This window comes from Danio rerio, chromosome 16 (genome assembly GCF_049306965.1).
Source record: "Danio rerio strain Tuebingen ecotype United States chromosome 16, GRCz12tu, whole genome shotgun sequence".
Classification (NCBI taxonomy): Eukaryota; Metazoa; Chordata; class Actinopteri; order Cypriniformes; family Danionidae; genus Danio; species Danio rerio.
The window spans coordinates 14,632,606-14,659,087 of NC_133191.1; the positions used below are offsets into that span (position 1 = coordinate 14,632,606).

The following is a 26,482-nucleotide window of genomic DNA, read 5'->3' on the forward strand; positions in this document are numbered from 1 at the left end:
CTTCTGGCAATAACATTTGACTATTTTTGTGACATCACCATACATATCAGCTACTCATCAGATCTTCTGGCCTTTTTTTGTAAACGTATAATAAATAAATACACTTAAAAAAATCTTTTAACCAATCAAATCCTATCTTGTATCTAAAGGATCAGATGTGATCAGCGAAGGGAAATAAACACTATTGGCTGTTTTACAAAGGGGAGGAGCTTCTCAGTAAGTCCCACCCTGTCTGCCTCTATAAATTCAAATTATATCACATTGAACATATTTAAAGGCACTTTAGGTGACTTAATTATGTACTGATCTGTTTTATGTTTCTAGATGTGTGTGAACATGATGTCTGTCTGCTCACCATTAGCTCAGTTTTCTTCATATCTTCAGGATGAAGTGGACGGACATCTCTCTGACTGGACTTGAGCTTAGAAATATCATTGACTATAGTGCAGTTTACACCTGAAGCCTACGAAAAGACAAAATCATTAGCTTTAAAAGAACACACAGATGCTTAAGACTTACAGTGAGACTTAAAATAGGATACTGACATTATGAGAGAAAGCATCAACCACAGCTGCGAAAACCCGGTCTCCTGAAGCCACTGCAGGCAAACTGACGCTCAGCTCCAGATTGCTGACAGCATAACAGCCCAGATTCTGCACCTGATCACACCAAATTAACTCAATTATTAAATAACTCTGTATATTTTTAGGTATAGGGTTTAGGCTACAGTCAGTCACCCTGAAATGCGTGTAAAACTCAGGACCCGTCCCTTCTGATGCTGTCCTGGTCGGGTGAACCTCATAGCGGTTTAGGTTTGAGTCACTGGAGGGAATCAAACAGAAATAAAGAAAACAATATTGTGCTGAACTAGCATAGATACAGTATCCTTCTTCTTTTCTCTTGCTTAATTTTCACAATATAATATAAACATGGCCAATAATAAAAACAACAGAAATTATACTAATCGCTAATAAATATCTCTAAAAATCTCAATTGTCACCAATGAATATAGACTCATAGTAGTATTCAATTTTCATTATTCGTCAACTAATGTGAGCTACTACTATTACTAAACAAATAAATACATATTTTTTTTATCATTTTGCTGAATAAAGATGTGTGCTATTATTAGGGGTGTAAACTCTGCGGACCTGGTAACGTCATCGACTTTCGCTTTAAGATTTAAAAGGCTAGCATTGCACCAGACCCCCTTAAGTGGTTTGGTTTGAAAGTATAGAATCTATATTTTATGCACATATGCATCACTTTGGTTTTTATTCTACTGTACAAAAGTTATTTACACCTAAATACACAGTATTTTGGATACCCGAGCTGGGTGTTGAACATAGGGTTAGGGTGACACATGTACAAGTTATAGCTCAAATGAAAGCGCTTGACGGTGCTCATACGGTTCTTGCATTCTTTTTACTGAATTATATTCACATATCAAACAGTTGTTGAATGAACCACAGTGTTTCCATGGCGTAGAAGTAAAAACAATAGATTTATGATATGAGTTGATGTGCATAAGTAATCCTTTTATATGTCTGACGTGGTCCTAACACAGTGAATTATGTTTGATCAAACAAAAGAATGGTGAAATATGAAAACAATGATCGATGCCTGTGGCTTGTACAGCACCTCTCATCAGTTGGAATTGGAAGAGACATTTTTCTTTTTTACCTATGATTACAGACATGTGCAGGAACCACCAAAATTAATTACAGCACGCTAGACCACACAGAACCTAAAAGGTACACTTTCAAATTTGAGTTTATAAAGAAAAATACGAAAAGTGCCTCTTTTTTAGGTGTTTATTAAAATACAGACAACATATTCAGTTATTTCAACCCTTTTAATAGTGTTTTATGAAAAATCAAAGGGTTTTCTTTAAAATTATGCCATTCTTTTGCATTTACACCTCTGCATGCGGATTTGGTAAGCTTTAAAATTTGGGGAGGCAAAATTCAGGTAGAAATCCCAAAATAGCACTTGAGTTTAAGAGGTGAAATGTGTTTACTGTCATTGGTTGTTTAGTCTGCATTAATCCATTCAGTGATCAAGATCAGGATCTCAATTCAAACTCGTGCAACATAAATGATAAATGATAATGATTTATAAATCCTAAGAAGTGCTGCATTCAAATCTGCGTTTGATCGAGATTTTCAGTTCAGTTCAGATATACACTGATGTTTGTGGTCAAAATTAAAATCCCCGTTTAATGGAACTTGAAACTGGTGAATGTTTGACGCTGATGAAAGCAACTACATTGTGTAACCAATGGGTGGCAACAAACAACCATCAAAATTATGTCCCTGAATAGGTTATCAAAAATGATCCACCTATAATAAAACATGAAGTTACGTGTGAATTGTTGAATCATTAATTGAAAATAAAAATATGTTGTACAAGGTGTAAATTTCTTTATTTAGCATTATCAGCAACAGTAACAAGGATAATTATTCGTATTGAATATTTTTCTTTTTTCAGCTGGTTCTTTCTTCATTTTTAAAATTATTAAAATTACAGCATCTAACTGTTTGACAAACCAATGGTTTTTGCAGTAATATTTTTGTATAAATGGAAAGCAAATGACATATGCCTCTCTTTTTTGCTGATCCAAAAAATGGTCCGATCTGTGACTCAAAAACCATAGTGTAATCGAATTATGGGATATGTGATCTGTTACACCACTAGCTATTATTATACTATTTAAGACACACCAAAATTCACTAACCGACTGGTAACAAACCTTGTGATGAAGAGATCAGGCTCATACTGTACAATACTCTGCAACTGAACGGTGTTGTCTGATAGTGTGCCTTCCCTCTCCACACTGTCACTGTGAACACATACACACATATTCACTTTACTATGCACATCAACATATCGACACGTACTTTTATTTACATACAGTGATGGACTGAGCACTGAAAATCATGTAAAAAGTCATGTAAAAGTACCATTGCGTGGCAAAAATCTGTTCTACACACTACTCAAAAGTAAGTAAAAGGTGGTAAAAAGTAAAAAAGTATTCAGGAGTAGTGTGTATTATTCTTTAAAAATTATTACACCTTATCAGTATTCCAGAAAAATTCTGTAACGTCCTCGCCTGTGTGAACATCGCTTTTTTAAATTTACCGGTAAAGTCTTTCCGGAAATTTTACAGATATTTACCTGTATCACTGTGTGAAAGTGGCTACTGTTGTCGGGAATAAATTAAGTAAAAAAAACATGACTGTGTGAAATATTACAGCTTAATGGAAGATTGATTCTGGTCCTCTAAATGAGTTAAGACCACCTCAGTGCTTCGTCAATTTGTTATTGGTTTAAGATGTGTGTGTTTACCTGGAAGCAATGAGCCTCATCTGGACTTTACTGATGAGAGACGTACAGCTGAACTCAAATTCCAGCATGAAGTTCACCTGAGAAAACGGGACGATTTGGAAAATCTCTAATCAATGGACACCTTAGTAAGTGTTTGGATGAATCTGACTGTCAGAAGCTTACCTTTGACTGAGAGCGAAACACAGGATAGCTGACATTACACGAGTGACTGTTTGAGCCTAGAGCCGTGCATTCAATCTTAAACTGGGCATCTTCCTGCAGAAAGACAGAGAAAAAAAGAGAAAAATAATAAGCAGAAAGTTTGGTTTATTTACATGAGTTTTTTTATCTCGATTTATATATTTAAGTTTATTGTTAAGATTTGTTTTATTCTGTAATATGTAATGGTTTTATAACATCTATTCCAAAATTTAAATAAAGTATATTATCATTTAGAGTTATTTTTTCCCTCAGAAAATGGCAATGATAATGAAAAAATGTTTATATTCATTTTTGGACATTACAATACAAAAAAATAGATACTTATAATACAATAGCAGAAATATCAAGAAAGCAATATTTAGTGGAATAACACTTGTTTGCAATCACTCATTTGTACTAAATAGTATTAATTTGCACCACACACTTTCACACAATTCGTGTGCTCCATGCATGTGAGTGGGCTTGACAAACCACCTGTAGGAGAGACTTTCTTTCCTCTCTATATGCACCGGACATCTTATGAACACTCAATTACAGTAATAATGATAATGATGATGATGATTATAATAATATTAATAATAATAATAATAATAATGAAACTGCTAAACTAACCTGACTTGTGATGGCATCTATATATTGCTGCTCTTTGAAGATTTAAAGTGTTTCTTTTATCCTTAATTGTAAGTTATTCTGTATAAAATCTACAACTAAATGTAGATGTTGTTTTGACCAATGGTCATTTCTGGAAAAACAAATACTCTAAAAGACAACAATTTTGTTCGAAATCTGCAGGAAATGTTATATAATGATCAATAATTAAGCTACTGGTCAAGATTTTTGCTGTTGTATGCAAAGGCATAAGTAGTGAATAATGATTAGTGAATGATAGACTGATCAATTGCCATGAGACAGTTTCAATGGCAGAATAAGCACATGACGATGCATGCAAGCTCTTTTGTTTTAATATGCTTATAGGTTTTAAATGCTGAGATTAATATACCCGTATACTCAAGGTGCTGAAGTGCAGGTTTTTGGAGTAATGAAGAGTGAGACTTGTGTTATAGGCATTTTCTAGCTTGTTTTGTAGCTGCACTTCCACCGCAAGCCGCCGTCGAGGACTTCGTATAACGTACGGCACCTGCCTGTAAGAACAGATGAAAACAACACTGATGTTACATGCAAAATACACAAGCTACTTAAATCGCTAAATATGTTTGAATACGTTCAGTGCCAATATGTAGAATAACTGTGGATTCAATGACCTAAGTTTGGCTTGTTTCAACAGCAATCCTTACCTTGTTCCAGAAATGTCCATATGGGCCTGTAAAACTAGATCGGTTACACATACATCATCCTCCCCACAGTCTTTGAAGAATGGGATCTAAAAGAAGTTATGCAGATCAAACTTTGTTAATAGCCAGCTGTACGAGGGAAAAAAACATCAATCCTTTATTTTAAAGAACACTCCACTTTCTTTGGCTCATTTTACTGAAAACTCCCCAAAAGTCAAGAGTGGTTTTACCCTTTTTTGATCCATTCAGATGAACTCTGTATTTAGCCGAGAGCACTTTTAATCTGGCATAATAATCAAGGAGCTTTGCATCAGTACAATGGCTGCAGCAGGCACAATGATATTGCGCAGCGCTGTTACCTAGTTACCTAGCTGGGGACTATTTTCAGGTACTGTGTAATATCATTGCTCCTGCTGCAGCTATGATATAGCAGCAAAGTTCCTTGATTATTACGCCAAAAATAAAAAAAAGTACACAATGTAATGAAGAGTCACTTTAGATTGAAAAACTATCGAACCCATACTTTAACTTTTTTGAGCAAGATCTAATATGATTCAATGATTTATGCTAAGCTAAGCTAAACATGCTCTCACCAAACTTGGAGATCAGCTGAACGTATTCAAAATGTAAGAACTCAATTGCTTAACTCTAGGTTTCTTGTAAAATGAGTCTATTCCTATATATTTTTCTAATATCCATTCATATTCCTGTTTTTGAGGAATGAATAATGTAGTTGAAAATCACTCACAGACTTCTTGTGTGTTGTTGGCCAGCCCTCGTCAAGTACCGGGCCGCTTTCTGTGTCATTGATTTTGAAGCGTAAAGTGAAGCTGATCGGTCGGATGTAATCGGCTGTATCCTACATGCATAAAGGAAGTCAGAAACTGGCAGAAGAACACTTTTGGTTGAAAACAATGAGTATATACTAGCAAGTATAATGTACAGTAAGTAAACCATTATAACAATACAGCCTCATTTTTTGCAGTATTGACCGACTAAATGTACATTTCCATTGCTTCATTGATTTTCTGAAGACTTACAAAAACGTGAAATGGCAAGATGTAGCACTTGGTCTCTCCAACACGAACACTGATGCTCATTAAGGTCTGACGCTGAGAGTTGGAGTCAAACAAAGCACGAGCTGAGATCTTTCTGTCATCCAGCATGGCCCCCACCTGCATATCTATGGGTCAAAAATGAAACAATTTTTTTTGTTTAGTTTTTCAGCAAAAAAAAGACTGAATATCAAACACTTTTACCATGATTTAAAGAATACACCTACTAGAATACCACTCAGTCTAATATATTTGTATATTTAACACCATAATAATCACACTCTACAATAATGTTTCAAGCAATTGTATTTTTACTAACATAAACTATAGTTCAAATATAGTTAAACATAGATTAAATCATAGTTCAACATTTACTGATGCAACATTAGAATACAAAGTTGTGCTTAGTTATTGCACTGTGAGTTAACATGAACTAACAATGAACAGCTGTATTTTGAACCAAGATAAATAAATACAGTACTTTAATAAATGTAGTGTTTGTTTGTTCGTTCATTTTAGTAAATAACTAACATTAACTTATTGTAAACCTTACCATAACCTTATACTACTGTATATCTTAAACCAAAATAATAAAATAATTGAACAATTGAACAATTTTACAACCACATTTTGAAAAAGTAGTTAAAAAAGTGTGTTGGTGTATCATGAGTTTTTTTTTAATTATTGCCAATAATTTTGACTCACAACAGCAGTCTAGATAAAACTGTGGATCATTTATCATTAGCATAAAATGAATCGAGTGACTTAGTCTTTCAAATTCAATAAATTTGTTTCTAACTTTTTCACAAGTACCAGTAATATTCTATGTACTGTAAAGAGACCCATTTACACATGTACATGTCAATGTTACAAGTAGACCTGCTCAATATCCAGTTAAACTTAAGGAAATACATAAATAATTAAAATTTTCTACATACTTATATTGATAGTATTCATATTAATTTTGATATTTATTCATTTAGTTCTTTTTTTTTTTTTAAGAAACAAATAAACATTCTGAACGTTATTTTAGTTGGTTTAGTGGCAGTTTATGAAGAGAAAACATTGAATGATGAACATTAAGGGCCAGTTGATTAGGTTTCTTGAGCAATTATAAGAATATTCTTAGGTTATTACAATTATATATACAGTTAAAGTCAGAATGATTTGCCCCCCTTTGCATTTTTTTTCTTTTAAAAATATTTCCCAAATGATGTTTGGGACAGAGCAAGCATTTTCACAGTATGTCTGATAATATTTTTTATTCTGAAGAAAGTCTTATTTGTTTTATTTCAGCTAGAAAAAGGCAGTTTTTATTTTTTTAAAAGCCGTTTTGGGGTTCAAATTATTAGCACCTTTAAGCAATTTTTTTTTTCAATAGTGTACAGAACAAACCATCATTATACAATAACTCACCTAATTATCCTAGCCTGCCTAGTTAACCTAATGAATCTAGTTAAGCCTTTAAATGTCACTTTAAGCTGTATAGAGGTGTCTTGAAAAATATCTAGTCAAATATTATTTACTGTCATCATGGCAAAGATAAAATAAATCAGTTATTAGAAATGAGTTATTAAAACAATTATGTTTAGAAATGTGTTGAAAAAATCTGCTCTCCATTAAACAGAAATTAGGAAGAAAAATAAACAGGGGGGCTAATAATTTAGGGGGCTAATAATTCTGACTTCAGCTGTATGTATATCATTATACATATATCTTAGATAGGGCAGCACGATGGAGCAGTAGGTAGCACAATTGCCTTACAGCAAGAAGGTCGCTGGTTCAAGCCCCGGCTGGGTCAGTTGGCATTTTTGTGTGGAGTTTGCATGTTTTCCCTGTGTTCGCATGGGTTTCCTCGGGGTTCTACGGTTTCCCCCCACAGTACAAACACATGCGGTTTAGGTGAATTGGGTAAGCTAAATTGTCCGTAGTGTATGCGTGTGAATGCAAGAGTGTATGGGTGTTTTCTAATGTTGGGTTGCAGCTGAAAGGCCATCCACAAGTGCTGGATAAGTTGCCGGTTCTTTCTGCTGTGGCAACCCCTGATTAATAAAGGGACTTTATTAGCCTGAGATAATAAAGGGGCTTTATTAATCTGGGGTCGCCACAGGGGATTGAACCGCCAACCTGTCCAGCAAGTTTTTACGCAGCGGATGCCCTTCCAGCCGCAACCCATCCCTAGGAAACATCCACACACAAACCGGAGCACCCGGAGGAAACCCACCTTTGCAGGGAGAACATACAAACTCCACACAGAAATGCCAACTGTGCATAGACTCGAATCAGAGACCTTCTTGCTATGAGGCGACAGCACTACCTACTGCGCCACTGCTTCGCCCCTTGGGTAATTATAATTTTATATATCATTGTACATAAATTCTTAGGTAATCATCAAGAACTATGAGACAATTTATGAAAAAAAGTGACCTAAGTTCTGAGAAATGTGTGAAAAACCCAAACTTTAATTAACTTGTTGTACATGAGATGAATTCTGTGCACCAATGGAAAGTTAAAAGAGAAAAAAGTGTTAAAAGCTTTTTGGTACATGACACTTTACCAAAATATGTGCCACGAGAGCCAGGAGAGCGAGACAAGGCCAGGAAGCAAACGGTGGCATTAAGGCATGCGGAGTCTCGTCCAGCTCTGAGGCAGTTCTTCTGAATCACATTAATAGAGTGTGGCTGGAAGGACAGGCTAACGTTGATCTGCACGATACTGCGTGACCTGAAGAAAACAGAGGTCACATGGGCCACAATAAAACCTGACTTTACTACTGTTCCACACACAGTTTAAGGTTATGAATGACTGATTTGTATGATGGCAGTGTTTAAATGATGCTTAAAAAACACAAGACTGCAATGAGGCATGGCGTACTTCAGAAGGACAGCAGAGCCCTGTGCTCCCACAGCAAGATCCAGTAACTCATCCCCATCCAGATCCAGCAGAGCGCTCAGGCTACGGCCAAAATACCGCAGGCCCGTGGACAGAGAGGAGCCTGAGATACGCTACACAAAGAAAGGAAAAATTTATTAGTGTGTGAAGTATAAAACGTAGTCTAATAACACAGTGGACACTAGTCTGCCAATACATTTGGGGTTAGTAAAAATAGTAGGATTATTAACAAATGATGTAAATTGATCAAAAGGCACAGTGATGATATTTGAAATGCTATGAAAGATCCAACCTGAGCAGATTGCTGGTGTATACACTGATCGCTATCAAGGCTACACATCCACCATTTCATGGACTACAAGATCCAGTTATGCACCACACACTGACAGCAGTTCCTAATCCTGACTGATTGCATATACAGCCAGAGGATTGTCAAGGACTGATTACATAGACTAGTGGTTCTCAAACTTTTTTCATAAAGTACCACCTCAGAAAAAAAATAGTCTCTCCAAGTACCCCCAAAATAAGCAGTATTGAAATACAGTAGCGTAGTAGGCCCAGTAAAGCAGCTCCAACTCTGCACAGTTAAAAAATGTGCCAGATTACCTCAGAAATACAGGCTATATGTCATTTATGGCATATTATATACATAATTTTGCTAAATTTTGAAAGGTGTGTAACATGTACATGACATATTTTATTCTTCCGCATACCACTAGAAGGAAGCCTGCGTACTACTAGTGGTACACGTACCACAGTTTGAGAACCACTGACATAGACTATTTAAGCAGCACAGACACATACACTGTTGCTGAGTCTTTTTTACTGCACTTGTGACATTACAAAATGTTTCCTTTTTCTTGCTTTGCCGTGTTTAGACCCTTGCCTTTTTGTCTGTTTATTCCTGTCTGCTGCCTGCCTTCTAAACATCTCCCTGCTTATTTGACAATGACTCTAAATTGCCTGTTTCCATCCGCTTACTCCTGGTTTGACGATTGCTTTCCTGATCATTCTCTGCTTAATAAACTTGCATTTGGATCCACTTCCGTTGTCAGCATCACATTACATTACAATTTTCAATAAATAATCTAATTTTAGAACTTTCTCTACATAGAAAACTCCTGAAAAAGATTTTCAGAAAAATATTATTCAGCACAAGATTTGTCAATATCGATGAAGTTAATCTACTTGTTAATATCTGACAATTCTTTGATCAATGTCATTCATTAGTTTTCTTTTCGGCTTTGTCCCTTTATTAATCCGGGGTCGCCACAGCGGAATGAACCTCTAACTTATCCAGCACATTTTTACGCAGCAGATGCCCTTCCAGCCACAACCCATCTCTGAGAAACATCCACACACACTCATCCACACTCATACACTACAGACAATTTAGCTTACCCAATTCACCTGTACCGCATGTCTTTGGACTGTGGGGGAAACCGGAGCACCTGGAGGAAACCCACGCAAACTCAGGGAGAACATGCAAATTCCACACAGAAATGCCAACTGACCCAGCCGAGGCCCGAATCAGCGACCTAGTTTCTGTGAGGTGACAGCACTACCTACTGCACCACTGCATCGCCTTAACCAATTTCTTTAATCAAATTAGTGCAATCTTGATTGCATAAGAGAAGACTTCTTTCAAAAACTATTTTTTTTGCAACCGTTAAATGTGACTGAGTGTGTGTGGATGTTTCCCAGAGATGGGTTTTGGCTGGAAGGGCATCCGCTGCGTAAAAACATGCTGGATAAGTTGGTGGTTCATTCCGCTGTGGCGACCCCGGAATAATAAAGGGACCTAGCCGAAAAGAAAATGAATGAATGAAAAATCAGTCATTTGCAATCTATTACTTTTTGAAAGTAACATACCCAACACTGGTCATTTAAAACCTTTAAAACACAATGAACTAAAATGTAAAAGATCAAAAAAAATTAGATAAAAAGGACTTGTGGAAAATGTGGATAAAGCTTGTAGTTTAAATCTCGTAAAAGGCACAACTGTTGCTAAACTGTTTAACTCATATGGCTTTGTTTTTCATTTTATGAAATTTTGTGTTTCAAAGATTAACCAAAAGCTCTTACAGCTTTGAAAGGACATGAGAGTTTCATTTTGATGCGCTATTAAAATGTGGTTTAGTCAATTAGATCACCAGTAGACAAGGCAGACACGCGTTTTAATTCTTAACATAGTGTTTTACTTTTAATTCCTCTCAACAGCTTCTCTGCTTTATGTATGGCAATTTCTATATTTTTCTGATCTTTCAATCTAATGGTACAATAAGCTAAAGAAGATAGCAGAATGTAGAAAATTAAGAAAGAGTAGTGATTTTTATTTCAGCTCTAGGTGCAAAACTATGAAATCTGTGAGTTTGTGTTACAATCAGGACTGGTAAGTGAACATATTCCTTCAAACCAAACTTTTTTTATATGGCAAAGTTTAAATTCCATCTGCCCTTGTACTTCAACAATATTTCCAATAATGTTAAAGAATTTGGTCAGTAGGTGTAGTGAAGGTGCTGTTTTGTGACAGTTTGAACATATTTGTCCACATGAACATCTACACTTTAAAAAGCAATCCTATCAATTGTGTTTTTAAATATTTCTAAAAGAGGCTGAAAGTGGATAATATTTTCACCAGAATCTAGTGCCATCCACTTGTTATAGAATCAACAAAAAAAAACATTTATATATATATATATATATATATATATATATATATATATATATATATATATATATATATATATATATATATATATATATATATATCCAAGACTATATATCCAAGACTATATATCCAAGACTATATATATATATGTCCAAAGACTATAGAATACACTTATATCAATACCACAGCAGAATGAACAACTAAAAGCAAACAAAAAGATATATCACATAAAAAAATAAATAAATAAAAGAGCGAAGGCTAAAATTATTTTGATGTTATATATGACAGAAATTGAATTATCGACACTATCGTTCAACACTAAATATATATTCTACAATTCAACACTACTTTGTTTTTTAAATGTATAGATTTGATTGGCAAAGATACATTATTCAAAAGAAATATGACACTAAATGGGATAGTTTACACATAAATGCAGAATGTGTTTACTTGGGCACAGCAGAATGAACAACTAAAAGCAAACAAAGAGAGAGAAAAAATCCTCAAAACTATCAGCAGGAGGAATATCAATATAACACAGATCCGATTTACTGTTACACATGAATTTTCATTCTTAACTATTCATGTTTATTTATTATATAACAAACAAGTGTGAAAATATTAATAATAATTTGTGTGCATAATCGCTAGGTGCCATGTTTTGACCCATTTCTGAAGGTATTCGACCATTTAGGCATGCAGCTAACTTAAAAGATCACTTTCTGTTATGATGGGAATGAATTTTGATTAATTGCAGAGCCCTAAATGGGGACTATGATTGAACTAACCCATTAATCTGTCTGTAACCATGAAACGGTGCTATATTTACTTGTTTATACTGAGGTATGATGTAGTATTCATCGCCATGGTAGATGTAAAGAGCTCCCTGGTGGTCATCCTCAAGCGGAGCTCCCACGAGCAGATCAGTGTATCCATCATGGTTGAGGTCAGGGGCCACAGCCATGGCATAACCAAAGCGTGCATCCTGTGCCTTCTGCTGAGAATGCAGCGTCCCATTGGGAGCAAAACCATCCTAGTAGAGAGAGAGAGAGAAATATTCGGAAGTAGATTAAACATCTAATAGCTTTTGGAAGATCAAATGTTTCCAGCTGCAAGATTTTAGTCAAAATACAGAACATTGAATCTCTCACCCCATCCAGACAGAAGACGTAGACTTTGCCTGTTTCTTTGTTTCCGGCTCCCAGAAACATTGGAGCAGCTATAAGCAGGATATCTGTTATTCCATCCTGATCCACGTCCACCACGCATACCTCGCTGCCAAAATATGAGCCGATCTGGACAGAAAGGGGAAAAATATTGAGCAATCTCAAGTGTTCCACACAATTTTTTTAAATAATGTTTTTCCATTAGCATTGTTTTTAAAACTCTGGTGAAAGAGCTAAGCCTATAATTATTTTAATGTAATACATGACAGAAATTTAAATATTATACACGACATGTTCAATAATATGAGTGTTTTGTTTTTTAAATTTATACATTTGAATGGCAAGGAAACATTAATCAAAATAAATGTGACACCAAAAAATTGTATTTACTCACTATTTACTGACCCTTAAGTGATTCCAAACCTTTATGAATTTTTTTCTGTTCAACACAAAATGATATATCTAGGAGAATGTTAGAAACTGGTAATCATTGGCTTTTCTAGTGGAAAAACAAATATATGGAAGTTGATGGTTACAGGTTTTCACTTACACGACTTTTGTGTTCAACATAAGAAAGAAAGCTAAACAGGTTTGTGACAAGTGAAGATAGTAAATAATGACATAATTTTGATCAATCACTTTAAATTCCCACAAATGCAGTTCTTTAAGAATAATAAAAAAATTAAATGAAAAAAAGACAAGTTTCCTAAGAGCCACATCATCATATTAGATTGGTTTCTTAAGGACCGCTTAACTCTAAACAATGGTATAATGATGCTAAAGTTGCCTTCGTCATCAGCAATAACATCTTAAATTTTATTAAAATAAAATAAATAAAAACAGATTTTTAATTAAAGTGTTACTGTTTTTCTAATGGATTACAAACATAAACTACACAAAAGCAACGTAGATGAGCAAAGAAAATCTTTGAAAATAATTTATGCGTCACATTTTATTTTGAGGTATAATTCTCACTATTAACAAACCATTAACTATAACTTTTGCCTCAATAAACTTCTAATGATACCTATTAATAATTATTAGGGTAGTAAGAAGTTAGATTTAATAAGATCATGCAGAGGCGACGCGGTGGCGCACTGGGTAGCACGTTCGCTTCACAGCAAGAAGGTCGCTGGTTCGAGCCTCGGCTGGGTCAGTTGGTGTTTCTGTGTGGAGTTTGCATGTTCTCCCCGTGTTCGCAAGGGTTTCCTCTGGGTGCTCCGGTTTCCCCCACAAGTCCAAAGACATGCAGTAAAGGTGAATTGGGTATGTTAAAATTGACCGTAGTGTATGAGTGTGTGTGTGAATGAGTGTGTACGGGAGTTTCCCAGTGATGGGTTGCAGCTGGAAGGGCATCCGCTGGGTAAAACATATGCTGGATAAGTTGCCGTTTCATTCCACTGTGGCGACCCCAGATTAATAAAGGCACTAAGCCGACAAAAAAATGAATGGATGAATAAAGATCATGCAGAATCTGTACTTTATAAGTACCAATAAACAGCCAATATCTTAATAAAAAGACAAGCAATAAGCAACTAGTTAATAAAAATACTACTTGAACTAAAGTGTTACAGATTTTTGTGTTAAAACATTCGTTTTGGCATTATAAGTTCTTTTTGAGATAAGACTATTTAACAGGAAATGAGAATGCATAATTTAATATTTAATATGATTTCATATAAATTATATGCAATATGGACTGGTTCTGATACATATGAAGCACATGTATATTATGTAGTTTGACTTTACATAAAATCTAAATAACAGCAATAGCGGTTTAATAAAATATCTTAGAGTAGGTTAAAGCCTGTCAAAACAAACATTCATTCTAGAAATGCTTAAGATATTAATTCCTGTGGCTTTTACAGGCCTAGAACACCTAGTTAAAAAATCCCCTGAATTATGCAGGTTTAGCATGAACTGTGGGAACCCTGACACTCTGGATTTTGTTCACTTTGATTTTAGGAGTGGCTTGAGAAAATGAAACCCATTTCCATTTGTTTAATAAGAAAATAAACTCATTAATTGTGAGAGGAGGAATGTGGTGTGAAAGAAGGAGAAAGAGAAAAAGCAAAGCAAGACTGAAAAAAATCGGGGATTGATGGAGATCTCATCAGTGCTACAAAACAGACAGACCAAAGAGGGAGAACGTCAGTATAAATAAATCTCAAAATGAAGGAGAGGTCACCTGTTCTCCATTCAGGGCCTGTGTGATTATGACATCCCCTTCAGGAGTGAGGTCAAACAGGATGACCTTTCCTTTGTGCTTGAATCTGGGTGCACCAGCAACGTACAGCCTCCTCCAGTTCCCCACAACCACTGAGGACACTGTGTAACCTACAGCAGAGTCAGATTGACACTGAGCATCAATAAACGTCTTTTCATTTTTGTTTAATCAATTTATGACAGATTTTTTAATTATTATTTTGTTCATAGTTTCTTGAGTTTTATCTATAATGTTAATAAAATAACATACCAAATATATTTAAAAAATGTAAACATTTGGTCTCCTTCATGAATAATTGCATAATTTATAGTATTTATAAGCACATTTGAACTTCTCATATAAACTTTACCCTTAATTCATCACATGAGTATGTAAATGAGTTTGTTCTTAAACTTGTTCTTCTGTTAGTGAATTTAAATGGGTTGTATGTAAGTTTTTGACTGTACTAAAACATAAAAATCCTATGTTTGCAGATATGTAAGACACATGCTAAGTGAACAGGCTGGTTTATCTGAAAAACTATGCTAAAGTAAGTTATTCTCCTTAAAAATGTGCATTTAGTGTGATGTCACAAATCTATTCGAAATATCAAGGAATCATTGAAGATTAAAAACTGCATATTTAGACATTACCTAGGTAGGCTGCATGATTCTTGAGCTCCAGTGGGAACTCTTTCTCAAAGGCCTCTCGTGGGGGCATAAGCTGCCCTTCTTTGCTTTCTTTCAGGATGCCTCCCTCCCAATCGTAGGCTCCCACCATGCCAAACAAGATGCCATCCTGTAGTGAAGTTCACAGCATGAATACATGTTCTGAAGCATCTGCATATATCTCAGTATATCGATTCAAACATTTGAATTTAGGCACAACTTCACATAGACATAGAGTACACTGAAACTCACATCCAAAATGTGTGTTGAAAACCCAATCTGAGACATCTCCATAAGAAAGGCACTTTCATTGTATCCTAAAGTGCCTGTAACAAGAAAACACATTGCATTCTTTAAAATAAAATATCGTTATGTAGAGTGTAAAGTGCTGTAATCAAATCAATGCTAATGCTAAGTACAGCAATAAACATTTGTGTGCTCTACTATTCTAAATGTTTTGGCAGGAGTTATTAATTGTTTATTGTCAGCACAAAAAGGTACTACATTTTTGACAATGCATCAAATCTAAAGTCTAAAGTTATCATTGTCTTCCTGTATATCTATGTATCCTGTGGATGCACAGATGTGCCCACTTTGAAGGTCATCTATCTACATCCTTCCATCCTTCCTGACAAACTTTCCTCAAAATCAAGGTGTCAAGCATTACACCCAGTTCTTACTGGAATGTTTTTTTCTAAAGTGACATCTTGCCCTGTCTGTTTTATCTCCCTGATCCTTAAGTCACCTTATATTTATGCATAATATTCCTAAAATACAATGTTTATAGTTTTTTTGTGTCTAAAAGACATCACTAGCCAAACTTTCTGGCATTAATACAAACATGGGGATTTACAATTGTATTCATTTTTGCATCACAAATTATTATAAGGTACAATTTTCAACATGAATAAACCATAAACTATGAATTTTGCCTCAATAATTCCTAATTTGCTGCTAATTAATAGTTATTTTGGTAGTTAGGTTCAGGGATTAAGTAGGATTAGGGATATAGAATATGATCATGTAGAATTTGTACTTTATATAGTGTATACCAACTATCAGATGATATATTAATAAAAGGTAGGTAATAATCCACTAGGTTATAGTAAGAAATAGTACCAAATTTTGCTCGATCTAAAATAATGTATACTTGCAAGCATTTTCACATGTGGTTCAATAGTCCAAATACACAGAAAAAGATGTCACAGAAGAACATCAGCATTATTCTGCTAAAAAAAACTGTTGAAAACAAATCTTTGTGAGAAGGATGTCTGTTTTTTACGGTCACTGAGGATGAATTTTCATCTTTTACCTTCTAGACTAAATATGCGATCTCCCAACGCATCTACAATGTCATTTAGAGCAGCCTCATCCGTCACATTGAAGAAGTATTTCTCATCGGGGTCACTGGCGATGTACTTAATCTCATTGATGAACGTCTCTGGATCCTGCTGTCTGCGGATGTAGTGACCTAATACCTGTGTAGGAGAGAGACAGGGAGCATAAACTGCTTAAATACAAACTGACTGAAACATTTAACCCGAAATGGTCATTCCTTTTGCAGACAAGTCATGTTTGAGACATGTTTGAGTCGAGAGGATCAAGAAAAAAAGATTTTCTCATACTGAGAGCCAACACCTCCTGCGGGGCCATTAGGGTGAAAACAGAAGATCTGATAGATCAATTAATGAGGGGATACGAGACTCAGAGGAAACTCATCCTAGAAACAAAACACCTACACAGAGGAAACAGAGAGGATATCACTCACATCCACTGGCAGCACACCACTAATGACAAGCCCTGAAAGCCATTGGTGCCAGGTCATGAGTTCACTCTCCACTGACACATCACCCTATATTGTTTAAAGTTCCCAGCAGTACTTCCATAAGTTGCATATTTTATGACATGCTGACTAGTTAAATCTGATATATTCAATATATGATAAATATTAGTCAGAATTTTTCGTCTAGCCATAGGTATTGTTTGATTTTAATTTTATTTTTGAAGGTCTTGTACACTATTAGGATAATTCTAACACCCTTTACTTCTCACTACTGACTTTATATCTCACAAATAAGATTATATATCTCACGGTATAACAGACAAGAGAAGAGAAAGAGGATCTGAATTCTGTTTTTTATTATGAACAAAAACTAAGACTTTCCACCAAGTAAGTCATAAGAAATTGTGGCTGTAAAATTAGCACAAAAAAGATGCCGATAAAAACAACTGTAAAAGGTGTGCAACATAATCAATAATAATGTAAACAATCAAGCGGTAAAAACACAGAAAAACAAGGGGATATAAACTAGAAAAAAACAAGAAAGTCTGGGGACATGCCACAAAACAATTGGACTGACTTTGAGCCAATTTTTCCCCTCCCTGCTGGGATCCTAGGTAATTTTAGGTAGGCCCCCAGATTAGTAGAACTTTATTAAATTATCATTGAATCAACAGATTTCTAACGCTGAGTTTTCATCAGGTTTGCACCCTTAAGTATATATATATATATATATATATATATATATATATATATATATATATATACTTGAGGGTGCAAACCTGATGAAAACTCAGCGTTAGAAATCTGTTGATTCAATGATAATTTAATGAAGTTCTACTAATCATATTTCAATGACAAATGTTGTGAGCGCAGTATTAGAAGTCAAGATTGCATTTACATAATAGCCTACAGCTCGCAGATCTCTTTGCTTGCGTGCCGATTTCCTCTGCTCGTTCAAAAAACTTCTTGCACACCCCCTCAAATATAAGCCGCTTCAGGAGCGCGCAGATCTTCTTGTGCGCTTTCAAATAAACGCTTCTGAAGTGCGATTTAGTGCGTTTATGTCTCCAGCAGTTATTAAATTTGCTAGGAATAATTATGAATGTCTCTAATAGACCTACAGAGCAATATTAATGCATCCTAAAGTAAAGTGAAACGGCTATACGTCGTGTTTGCTGGCCTCACGCAACATGCACCTGTCAGTCAGATAGTCTGCACGTAACCTTAAAGGGTTAAAATGACGAATGACATGGCACACAGCATTGCTACAGTTACAGAAAAGTTCACGCTGTTATAATTCACTTACCTTTTAATACCCTTTGGTGCGATTATTACCCGCTATCAAAAATTAATCTTTTATTATTTCTTTCTAATATAATAATGGATTCATGAACACAAACGCAGTGATTAAGTTAATGATATAACTTATTAGTGGTTAGTGTTATTGAGAATTGATGATGAACACCTGCTATTAACACATTTGTGGAAATATCCCAGTTGTGTTTTTAAATCTTACAATTAACTATAACATAATTGTGTTTTATCTTTATCTCCATATAATTGTGTTATTGACAATATTAACTTTATGACATTTTTTAGATTTTATTTACAATTGCGACAATTAATTCAGAGCCTGAATTTTGAACTTTCTATCTCACACTTGTGCTTAAATCTCAAGTTTGGCATTATCTTTTAAAAATTGTACATTTAATCTAATTTTTACATATTTCAGTTGGTCTATATATTAAAATTGTTGCTTTGTATGTCAAAACGTTAGTATATCAAAATAAGATTTCATATCTTTCATATTTCATTTCAGTTGTTACTTTATATATATCCAACAGAATATAACAATATGTCTTTGTGTTATATAACTTTAATAATTTTAATAACTGCTATTCAGACCATTGTCCTGTCCCATATCCCATTATCTCTCTCCTATGTTGCCATCCTGTCATCCCTCTATACTGTCCCGTCTCAATTAATTCCAACATGTCAAAAATAAATTTTATAAAATCAACAGCTACATTTAAATGGATTTCAATGGAGAACAAAGTTTTTGTCCATAAATTAGTGCAGTTATGGCTAATAACAGCAGGGGTTAAATGACCCATGCTACCCAGCCAAACCTTAACCTCATGAGTCTGAGGGGTGTATTTATGCTATCAAAAGTGTATGGCTCAGCAACCTGGATGAAGATCTGAGTATTTCCTGCAGGGTCTCGTTGCTGCTCTCAAAAACAAGCAGACAGACATTTGTGGAAACTTTCCAACAGAGACGACCTCTCGCAAGTTATGCAACTTTCATAGGGCCTCCGAAAAACAATGGCCTAAAAAGATATTATAAGAAGGGCTGTGCAAAATATTTTTGCTTCATTTTTTCCTCAATGATTATAAAAACACAATGAAATTATTATAAAAATGAACGCTTTCCATTCCTCTCCTCCGTCCTACATCTTACATAAATGAGTCAATTCCTGTGATGTTATTTGATTGTTGAATGTTCTCCATAAAGATAGTTAGTTTCCCTGAGTATTAAACTAATGCACATGCATTTGGTGTGTATTAACTTATACAGTAAATTATATTTTAAATTAACATAAGTATAAGTATAAGTATTTAAATACATTTCATTACAGATTTGTACAATCAGTCTTAAAGTAACATGTGTAATATTTAAATTTAATAAATCAAATGAAAGATCCATTAACCGCTCTTTCTTATAGTAACTTTACCCAGCAGGCACACAACATCATAAGACGTTAATATTTGGTTAGATTTAGGTTGTGACATCAGATGACCAAAATTCAATGTCTAGCCAACATCTAAGGACAATGTTATTTTGACGTCCAAAATTGACGTCAAAGTGTGTTGATTTTTGGTTGTTTTTAAGTTGTGTTGAAAAGTGACCAAAATCCAACATCTGAAAGATGTCATAGTGATAACGTCCACACAATGTCAAGATGAAAAATGATTAGACGTTGATGTTTGGTTGATTTTAGGTTGATTTTAGGTTGGACATTGACGCTGGTCTGACGTTCTGATGTCAAACAGATTTTCATTTACAAAAAAACAAAAACTAATGTCTCCATGACGTTGGGGTACGTTGGGGTACAATGTCAATATGACATCATGTTGACGTCCTGCAGGGTATAAGAGCCAGTGTAGGATGTAGAATGTGTAGAATCAGTTAAGAAAAAGTGTAATGAGATTTGTTTTCTGAGATTATTTTTAAATGGGTAAAATGTTAATTTCATTTGTCTTTTTTTCTAATTCATTAATTCCATCGTTTGTAAATGTATTATTATTATTATTTTTAATTGTACTACCGACTATTTTAAGTTGTTTGCTGACAGTGAAACTTGTCAGAAAGAATAAACAAAGGGGTTTGATAGCAGTAGTCTAGTGCTGGCTTTGCATACCAAGCATGTTCCCGGCTATTTATTGTAGTAATCTATTTTACTTACCTCCTTTAATTCACGGTGGAATTTGTTGCACATTTCTAGTATGTAGCATTCTGAACTCCCACCCACTTCCCCACCTATTATGTTCACATTCCCAGCATCTCTATCCTGTAATGTCTAAAACATATCCTGACCAATACAGAAATTCATCTGAGGTTGTTTCTCTTCTCTCCCGCGAGTGCTTTACTTTTCCATCCGTTCACTAGTTCTGTGCAGGAGGAAGAGAACGAGAAAAGGGAGAGGGAGAACATAAAACACATCAAAACATGAAAGCTATGCTTTGGCTGGCGGGGCATTAAAACCAGCTGTCATAATTATATTCCACCGTTCCCTTGAGGAGACGCAGAGAGACATATTACCCAGATGACTCTGCAAATCCGGACACCATTCTGGCACTGTTTGTATAAGAGAGGAAAACATAGGCTCATTCAGGAGCAGGTTTACATGCTGTACTCCGTTCCAACAAGGGGAGTACAGTAGAAATGTCAAATCACACAGAGCAGTAGTGAGAGACAGTTTCAATTGAAAAGTAAATCACTTGCAGACTTCATGTGATTTAGCAGCACTGTATATCCAAGAGGTTAATGTTTATTTACATTTGCTGAGGTAGTGTTCAAAATTGTACTGGTCTTTTTGATTGTGCAATGTCAATGTCAGCATTAAAAAAAAAAAAAAAAAAAAAAGAAAGAAAACGGCCCAACTATCTGCACTGCCAGATGGACAATGTTAGAAAGCATGCTAAACAATATATTTTGTATATGTAGTACTGTGCAAATGTTTCAGGCCACCATTATATTTGTTTATTTAGTGATGGTATAATGACCACATATAATTACTTCTCATGCTTTTTTATTTAAAAACAACCAGAAAATTTAGGTTAGAGTTGGTTTTTGGTCTACTATTTTAAGACTTGAAATACACAGTCAGAGAGATATCTACGAATGAGTGCTTGCAGCCTTCAGTAAAACATGGTTGATGCTCTGTCGTGGCTTGGGGCTGTATTTCTGCCATTGGTGTTGGCAACATTGTCTGAACTGAAGGAATCGTGACTAGTAAAAAGCACAGAAATTTAAATCTGTTATGCCATTTTTTATAGAAAGTAACTTATTGGCAGTATTGATTTTCAAAAAGAGAAATCAATAACAGACAATGAAACACAGACAGTCATAAAATGACCTTCAAAGAGTCTAGACCTGAATATTAGAGATGTTATAGATTCACTTGAACGGAAAAAGTAAGATGTGACAGCCTAAATCTAAATAAGAAAAAGGCCAATCTATACTTCTCAAACACATGTGGTAGGTCCAGCATAGCCTTTGCACAGTTGCATACACTCTGACCCTATGCACTTTGCACTAATAAAGCTCTTTATGTATTTAAAATTTCCTTTTTTAATTTTACCACGTCATATAAAAACATACACACTTGTTTGAGGACACAGAACCCATTTTGAATTTGCAGTTTTCCCTGATGCGTCTGTAAAGTGCTGCGCAGCTGCAGACAGAAAAAAAGGTCGCCTAGTTTCTGCTTTCACTCACCCCGAAAATGCTGTTTGCATGATTTGATTAATATAATCGTATCTTAATACTTTATAAATAATGTTTAAAACATTCTCCGGTGTTTTTTGTTTTTAGAAAATATCTAAAATCTTTTTTTTCAGAGAGGCTTTTGAAAAATGAAAGTTTAATAAGACTTTAAAACAGTTTGATATAGTACCTAATTGTTATAGCTAGCTTTTGTTAGTTTTATATTGGTTTATTTATTTAATGTGATTTTATTATATCCGATATTTGTAGTTCTTTAAATTATTTCAATTTAGCTTAGGCTATTTTATCTAGATATGACACTATTGTTTTGAGCCTACAAAAGTGGACACGAAATTTGTAAAGTTGAATGTCTTTCTGTTGTATTTATACAGTGTATTATCTCCAAAATAAATAAAAACAATAAAAAATAAAAGAAAAAGCCTCTCGCGGCATCTACAGAGCTAAGGGAGCGCGCTTTACCTTGGTCTCACACACACATACAGGCATCTAAATGCGCACAAACACACCTTTTAAACTTGACAAAAACTCTCGACAACCTTTTTCTGTCTGCTGTGTCTTTAATATGGTGTAAAGATTATTATGCATTATTGAAACATCAAGGAGGATGCAGCAAAGAAAAGACACATAAATTAAAACTACTTTGTTATTTTATGCAACAACCTTACATTTAAAAGAGAAACATAAGGGCGATCATACGCAAAAAGACCATAGCCTATAATTTGTTCCAGATGTTTTATTTCCCTTATTTATTTATTTATTTATTTATTTATTTATTTATTTATTTGTTTATGTGTTTGGTGCATTTTTTCGTGTGCGATCGGAAAACTGTGCCCGCCTCTCCTTTCACTCCGCCCCGAAGCCCCGGCTGGCCCTCTTTGGCCCCAGGTATTCGGTGGGCTGAATCGCGCTTTAGGCGCAATAGTGGAAACGCAGCTAATGATATAGGTTATAGGTTTATCTATATATATATATATATATATATATATATATATATATATATATATATATATATATATATATATATATATATATATATATATATATATATATTACGAATGTAACGGTTCACAAAAATCACGGTTCGGTTCGATACGATACAGTGGTGTCACGGTTCGGTATGTTTTCGATACAGCAAAAAAAGAAAATAGCCAAAGAATTTCTCTGATTTAAATTTTTTAATGTATTAAAACTAACATCATAAAAATATGATCCTGTTTTTTTCTTTTACTTCAAACCGTGATAGAGCTATACTTCTGGGGTTTCTGCTTAGCAGCAGATAAAACAAATCCTTTCTTATACTCAAAATTTTATATGGAACTCAGTTTCAACCTACAGTATTTTAAAGTATTTCTTTATTTTCAGATGAGATGAGAGTCCACCTTTTCCTCAGACAACACAAATCTGCTTGATTTGATGGTCTTTTGCCATTTTAGTGGATCTGAAAGCAGGAATTATCTGACTGAAATGGGCTTATGACACCACTCTCTTGGTAGCAGTGATGGTGCGCGACGTATCTGAAGAGCGGTGGGGGGAGTGTGTGTGCGATGTACCTGAGCGACGGGGGTGAGTTGTGCCCAACATACCTGAAGAGCTGGGAGGGATGCGGTGGACAGGGGTGTGCAAGGACCGGGGGGGAAATGCGCGATTTCCAGAAGATTATCATTTATTTGCGGCCATCCAGGAGTCTCCCAAAGCTTCCGAGGATCCAGGGTTGCTGGGGCAACTGGCGCGGAGCCAGCACGAGCAGCCAGGCTGACACAGAAGCTAGCACGATTGATAATGAGTGCATGCTTTAATAAAGTGATATTCTGAGTTCAAAAGCTATGGTCTACTGTTTAACATGACAGCGGGGAAGGCAGCATGTTGTCTGCCACGTCATTTGAAATGTCATGTTGAGCGTTGTTGCAATGAAAATATTATATTTTGTACATATTCCCTTTTATCTTTTTAGATATAGGTCTGAATAGAATCGTTCGGTTCGTAATGCGTACTGGACCGAAAGTCTCATACCGAACGGTTCAATACGAATACGCGTATCGTTACACCCTTAGTATATATATATATATATATATATATATATATATATATATATATATATATATATATATATATATATATATGTATAAATTTTTATTTAATATATTTATTTATTTTATTTATAAATAAATAAAATATTCCAGTGTCATAGCTTATTTAAAAACTATAGCCACATACAATCACAATAATGCTAAGTTTTTACCTGTGGTTAGTTCTGGTTACCATGGTCTTCTTACAAATACCGCAATTAAAAAATGCAAGAGCTCTCCATGAATCCTCCATGATTCAGTCCAAACTATCAACTTTCCTCCTTTTGGCAAAATCTCAGATTTGCCTTCAAGTATTACAAGATATGACTGTAATCATGAACAGTCAGATGAAAGAAACCAATATCTGTCAAGTAGTTTAAACTCCACTGACAGACTGTTTCAGTGTGCAATTTCTGTGTTTCCAAAGACTGCTTTCAAGTTCAACATTTAAAATAACCATCTACATTAGTAGATAGTTAATTAATCCTGAATGGACTTGAAGTCAATGTGATTTTGTAACGAAGACAGTCAAGGTACTATTATTATTAATCAAATATACTACACCTTATTTAAAATCACACTTACAGTCAATGTACAGAAAAAAAGTTTGCAAGTTTAAAAAAACATTCACTGGTTATATATAGTGATTATAATTATTATATAACATATATTCTATGTATTGTTTTAAATCTGATTAGCTAAAGATATATCAGACTGCTATGCTGATAATATATTCTTTAATAAATCTGACAGTAAAACAAAATTATGAATGAATGTTTTAACCAAAGTTATGCGTAAACCTAGTATAAATAAATTGAGTGGACATGTCCCAATTGAGTCTACTACTTGTATATATGTTTTAAATAACTAACTGCTGCACTCAAAAAGGTTTCAGATTGGTTATATCGTTCATGTCTTACCCTCAATGTAAGTAAAACTGTGGGAATGTTTTTTTCAATTAAGAAAAATGAGGAGCATTGCTCAGATATTTTAGTTAATGGAGAAGTAATAAATATTGTTGATCATTTTAAATATTTAGGTATAATTATTGACTCCAATTTAAATTTTAAAAAACACATTAAGAAGGTTTCCAAAAGTGCTAGAGCAAGCCTGAGGATCTATAGAAACATTAGGCATCAGTTACCTATGGCTGCTGCTAAACTTTTTATGAATACAATGATTTTACCTCATTTATCTTATTGTGCTACAAGCTGGTCGCATACGAACATTACAACATTAAAACCATTGTATGTTATATATAAACAAACTGTTAAAATTTTAGCTAAAAAGCCAAGGAGCTATCATCATTGCAACTGTATTGCACAACAAAAATGACTAACATTTGACAGTTTCTTATTTTATGCTGATGTGTGTTTAATGTATAAAATATTTCATGGTCTTGCACCACCACCCCTCAAACAATGTGTGATTGTCGGCAAGGACGATATAAGACAGACTAGGTCATCTGTTAGAGGTGATTGTTCAGTTAAACTTAAGAGAACTGCTTTTGGACAATCAGTTTTTTCAGTTAAAGCAGCAGAAAGATGGAATAAAATACCAGTGTATATCAGAGAGAGCAGCACTTTTAATAATTTTAAAACTGTTCTTAAAATCTGGCTAAAACAAAATCAAATATGCATCCACTGATTTGATTTCATTTTATTGACAATGATGTATTGTATTTATTGTACTGTAAGTGTATATTGTATTTGTTATAAGTGTTAAATTTGTTACTTCCTGCCCAGGTACTACAGATGTAAATTAACTTTATAGCTAACTCTGGCACAACATGCCATGTTGTACATTGTCCCTGTATGAATAAATAAAGTAAATAAAAAAATAAAAAAAAATCCATCAGCTGAATGAGTAAGTCATCAAAAAAGCGTCACTTAGTCTGTTTCTTGTTCTGTTGTGGTTTAGGGTGGCAGTGGAGGAGTGTATCCACCCCCACTGACCCACTCACAGGGGTATGGTGACAGTGTCGAGAGGCTTCAGGGTGTGGTTCATTCCTCTGGTGGTGAGGAACCCCGTTTAAGTCTATTTCTGAACAGCAATAATGTGGTTATGATTGTTTAAAGAACGAGGGAAGCCAGTTTTATCATTCAGACACAGACAGAAAGCGAG

The 26,482-nt window shown here is 34.7% G+C and overlaps 1 protein-coding gene across 2 annotated transcripts in view; it reads right to left on the bottom strand.

The window, feature by feature from the left end:
- itga10 (integrin, alpha 10) overlaps positions 1-26,482 on the bottom strand; it is a 77,162-nt gene that overhangs the window by 8,708 nt on the left and 41,972 nt on the right. For both annotated transcript variants that reach the window (XM_005157916.4, XM_003200156.6), the window contains exons 10-27: positions 16,812-16,977; positions 15,752-15,825; positions 15,485-15,629; positions 14,814-14,962; positions 12,611-12,754; positions 12,289-12,492; positions 8,771-8,901; positions 8,454-8,620; positions 5,882-6,024; positions 5,590-5,700; positions 4,845-4,930; positions 4,550-4,691; positions 3,511-3,603; positions 3,349-3,425; positions 2,753-2,842; positions 738-822; positions 546-659; positions 356-463 (exon numbers count right to left, since the gene is read on the bottom strand). In XM_005157916.4, coding sequence (XP_005157973.2) covers positions 356-463; positions 546-659; positions 738-822; positions 2,753-2,842; positions 3,349-3,425; positions 3,511-3,603; positions 4,550-4,691; positions 4,845-4,930; positions 5,590-5,700; positions 5,882-6,024; positions 8,454-8,620; positions 8,771-8,901; positions 12,289-12,492; positions 12,611-12,754; positions 14,814-14,962; positions 15,485-15,629; positions 15,752-15,825; positions 16,812-16,977 — 2,229 coding nt within the window. The remainder of the gene's footprint in view (positions 1-355; positions 464-545; positions 660-737; positions 823-2,752; positions 2,843-3,348; positions 3,426-3,510; positions 3,604-4,549; positions 4,692-4,844; positions 4,931-5,589; positions 5,701-5,881; positions 6,025-8,453; positions 8,621-8,770; positions 8,902-12,288; positions 12,493-12,610; positions 12,755-14,813; positions 14,963-15,484; positions 15,630-15,751; positions 15,826-16,811; positions 16,978-26,482) is intronic.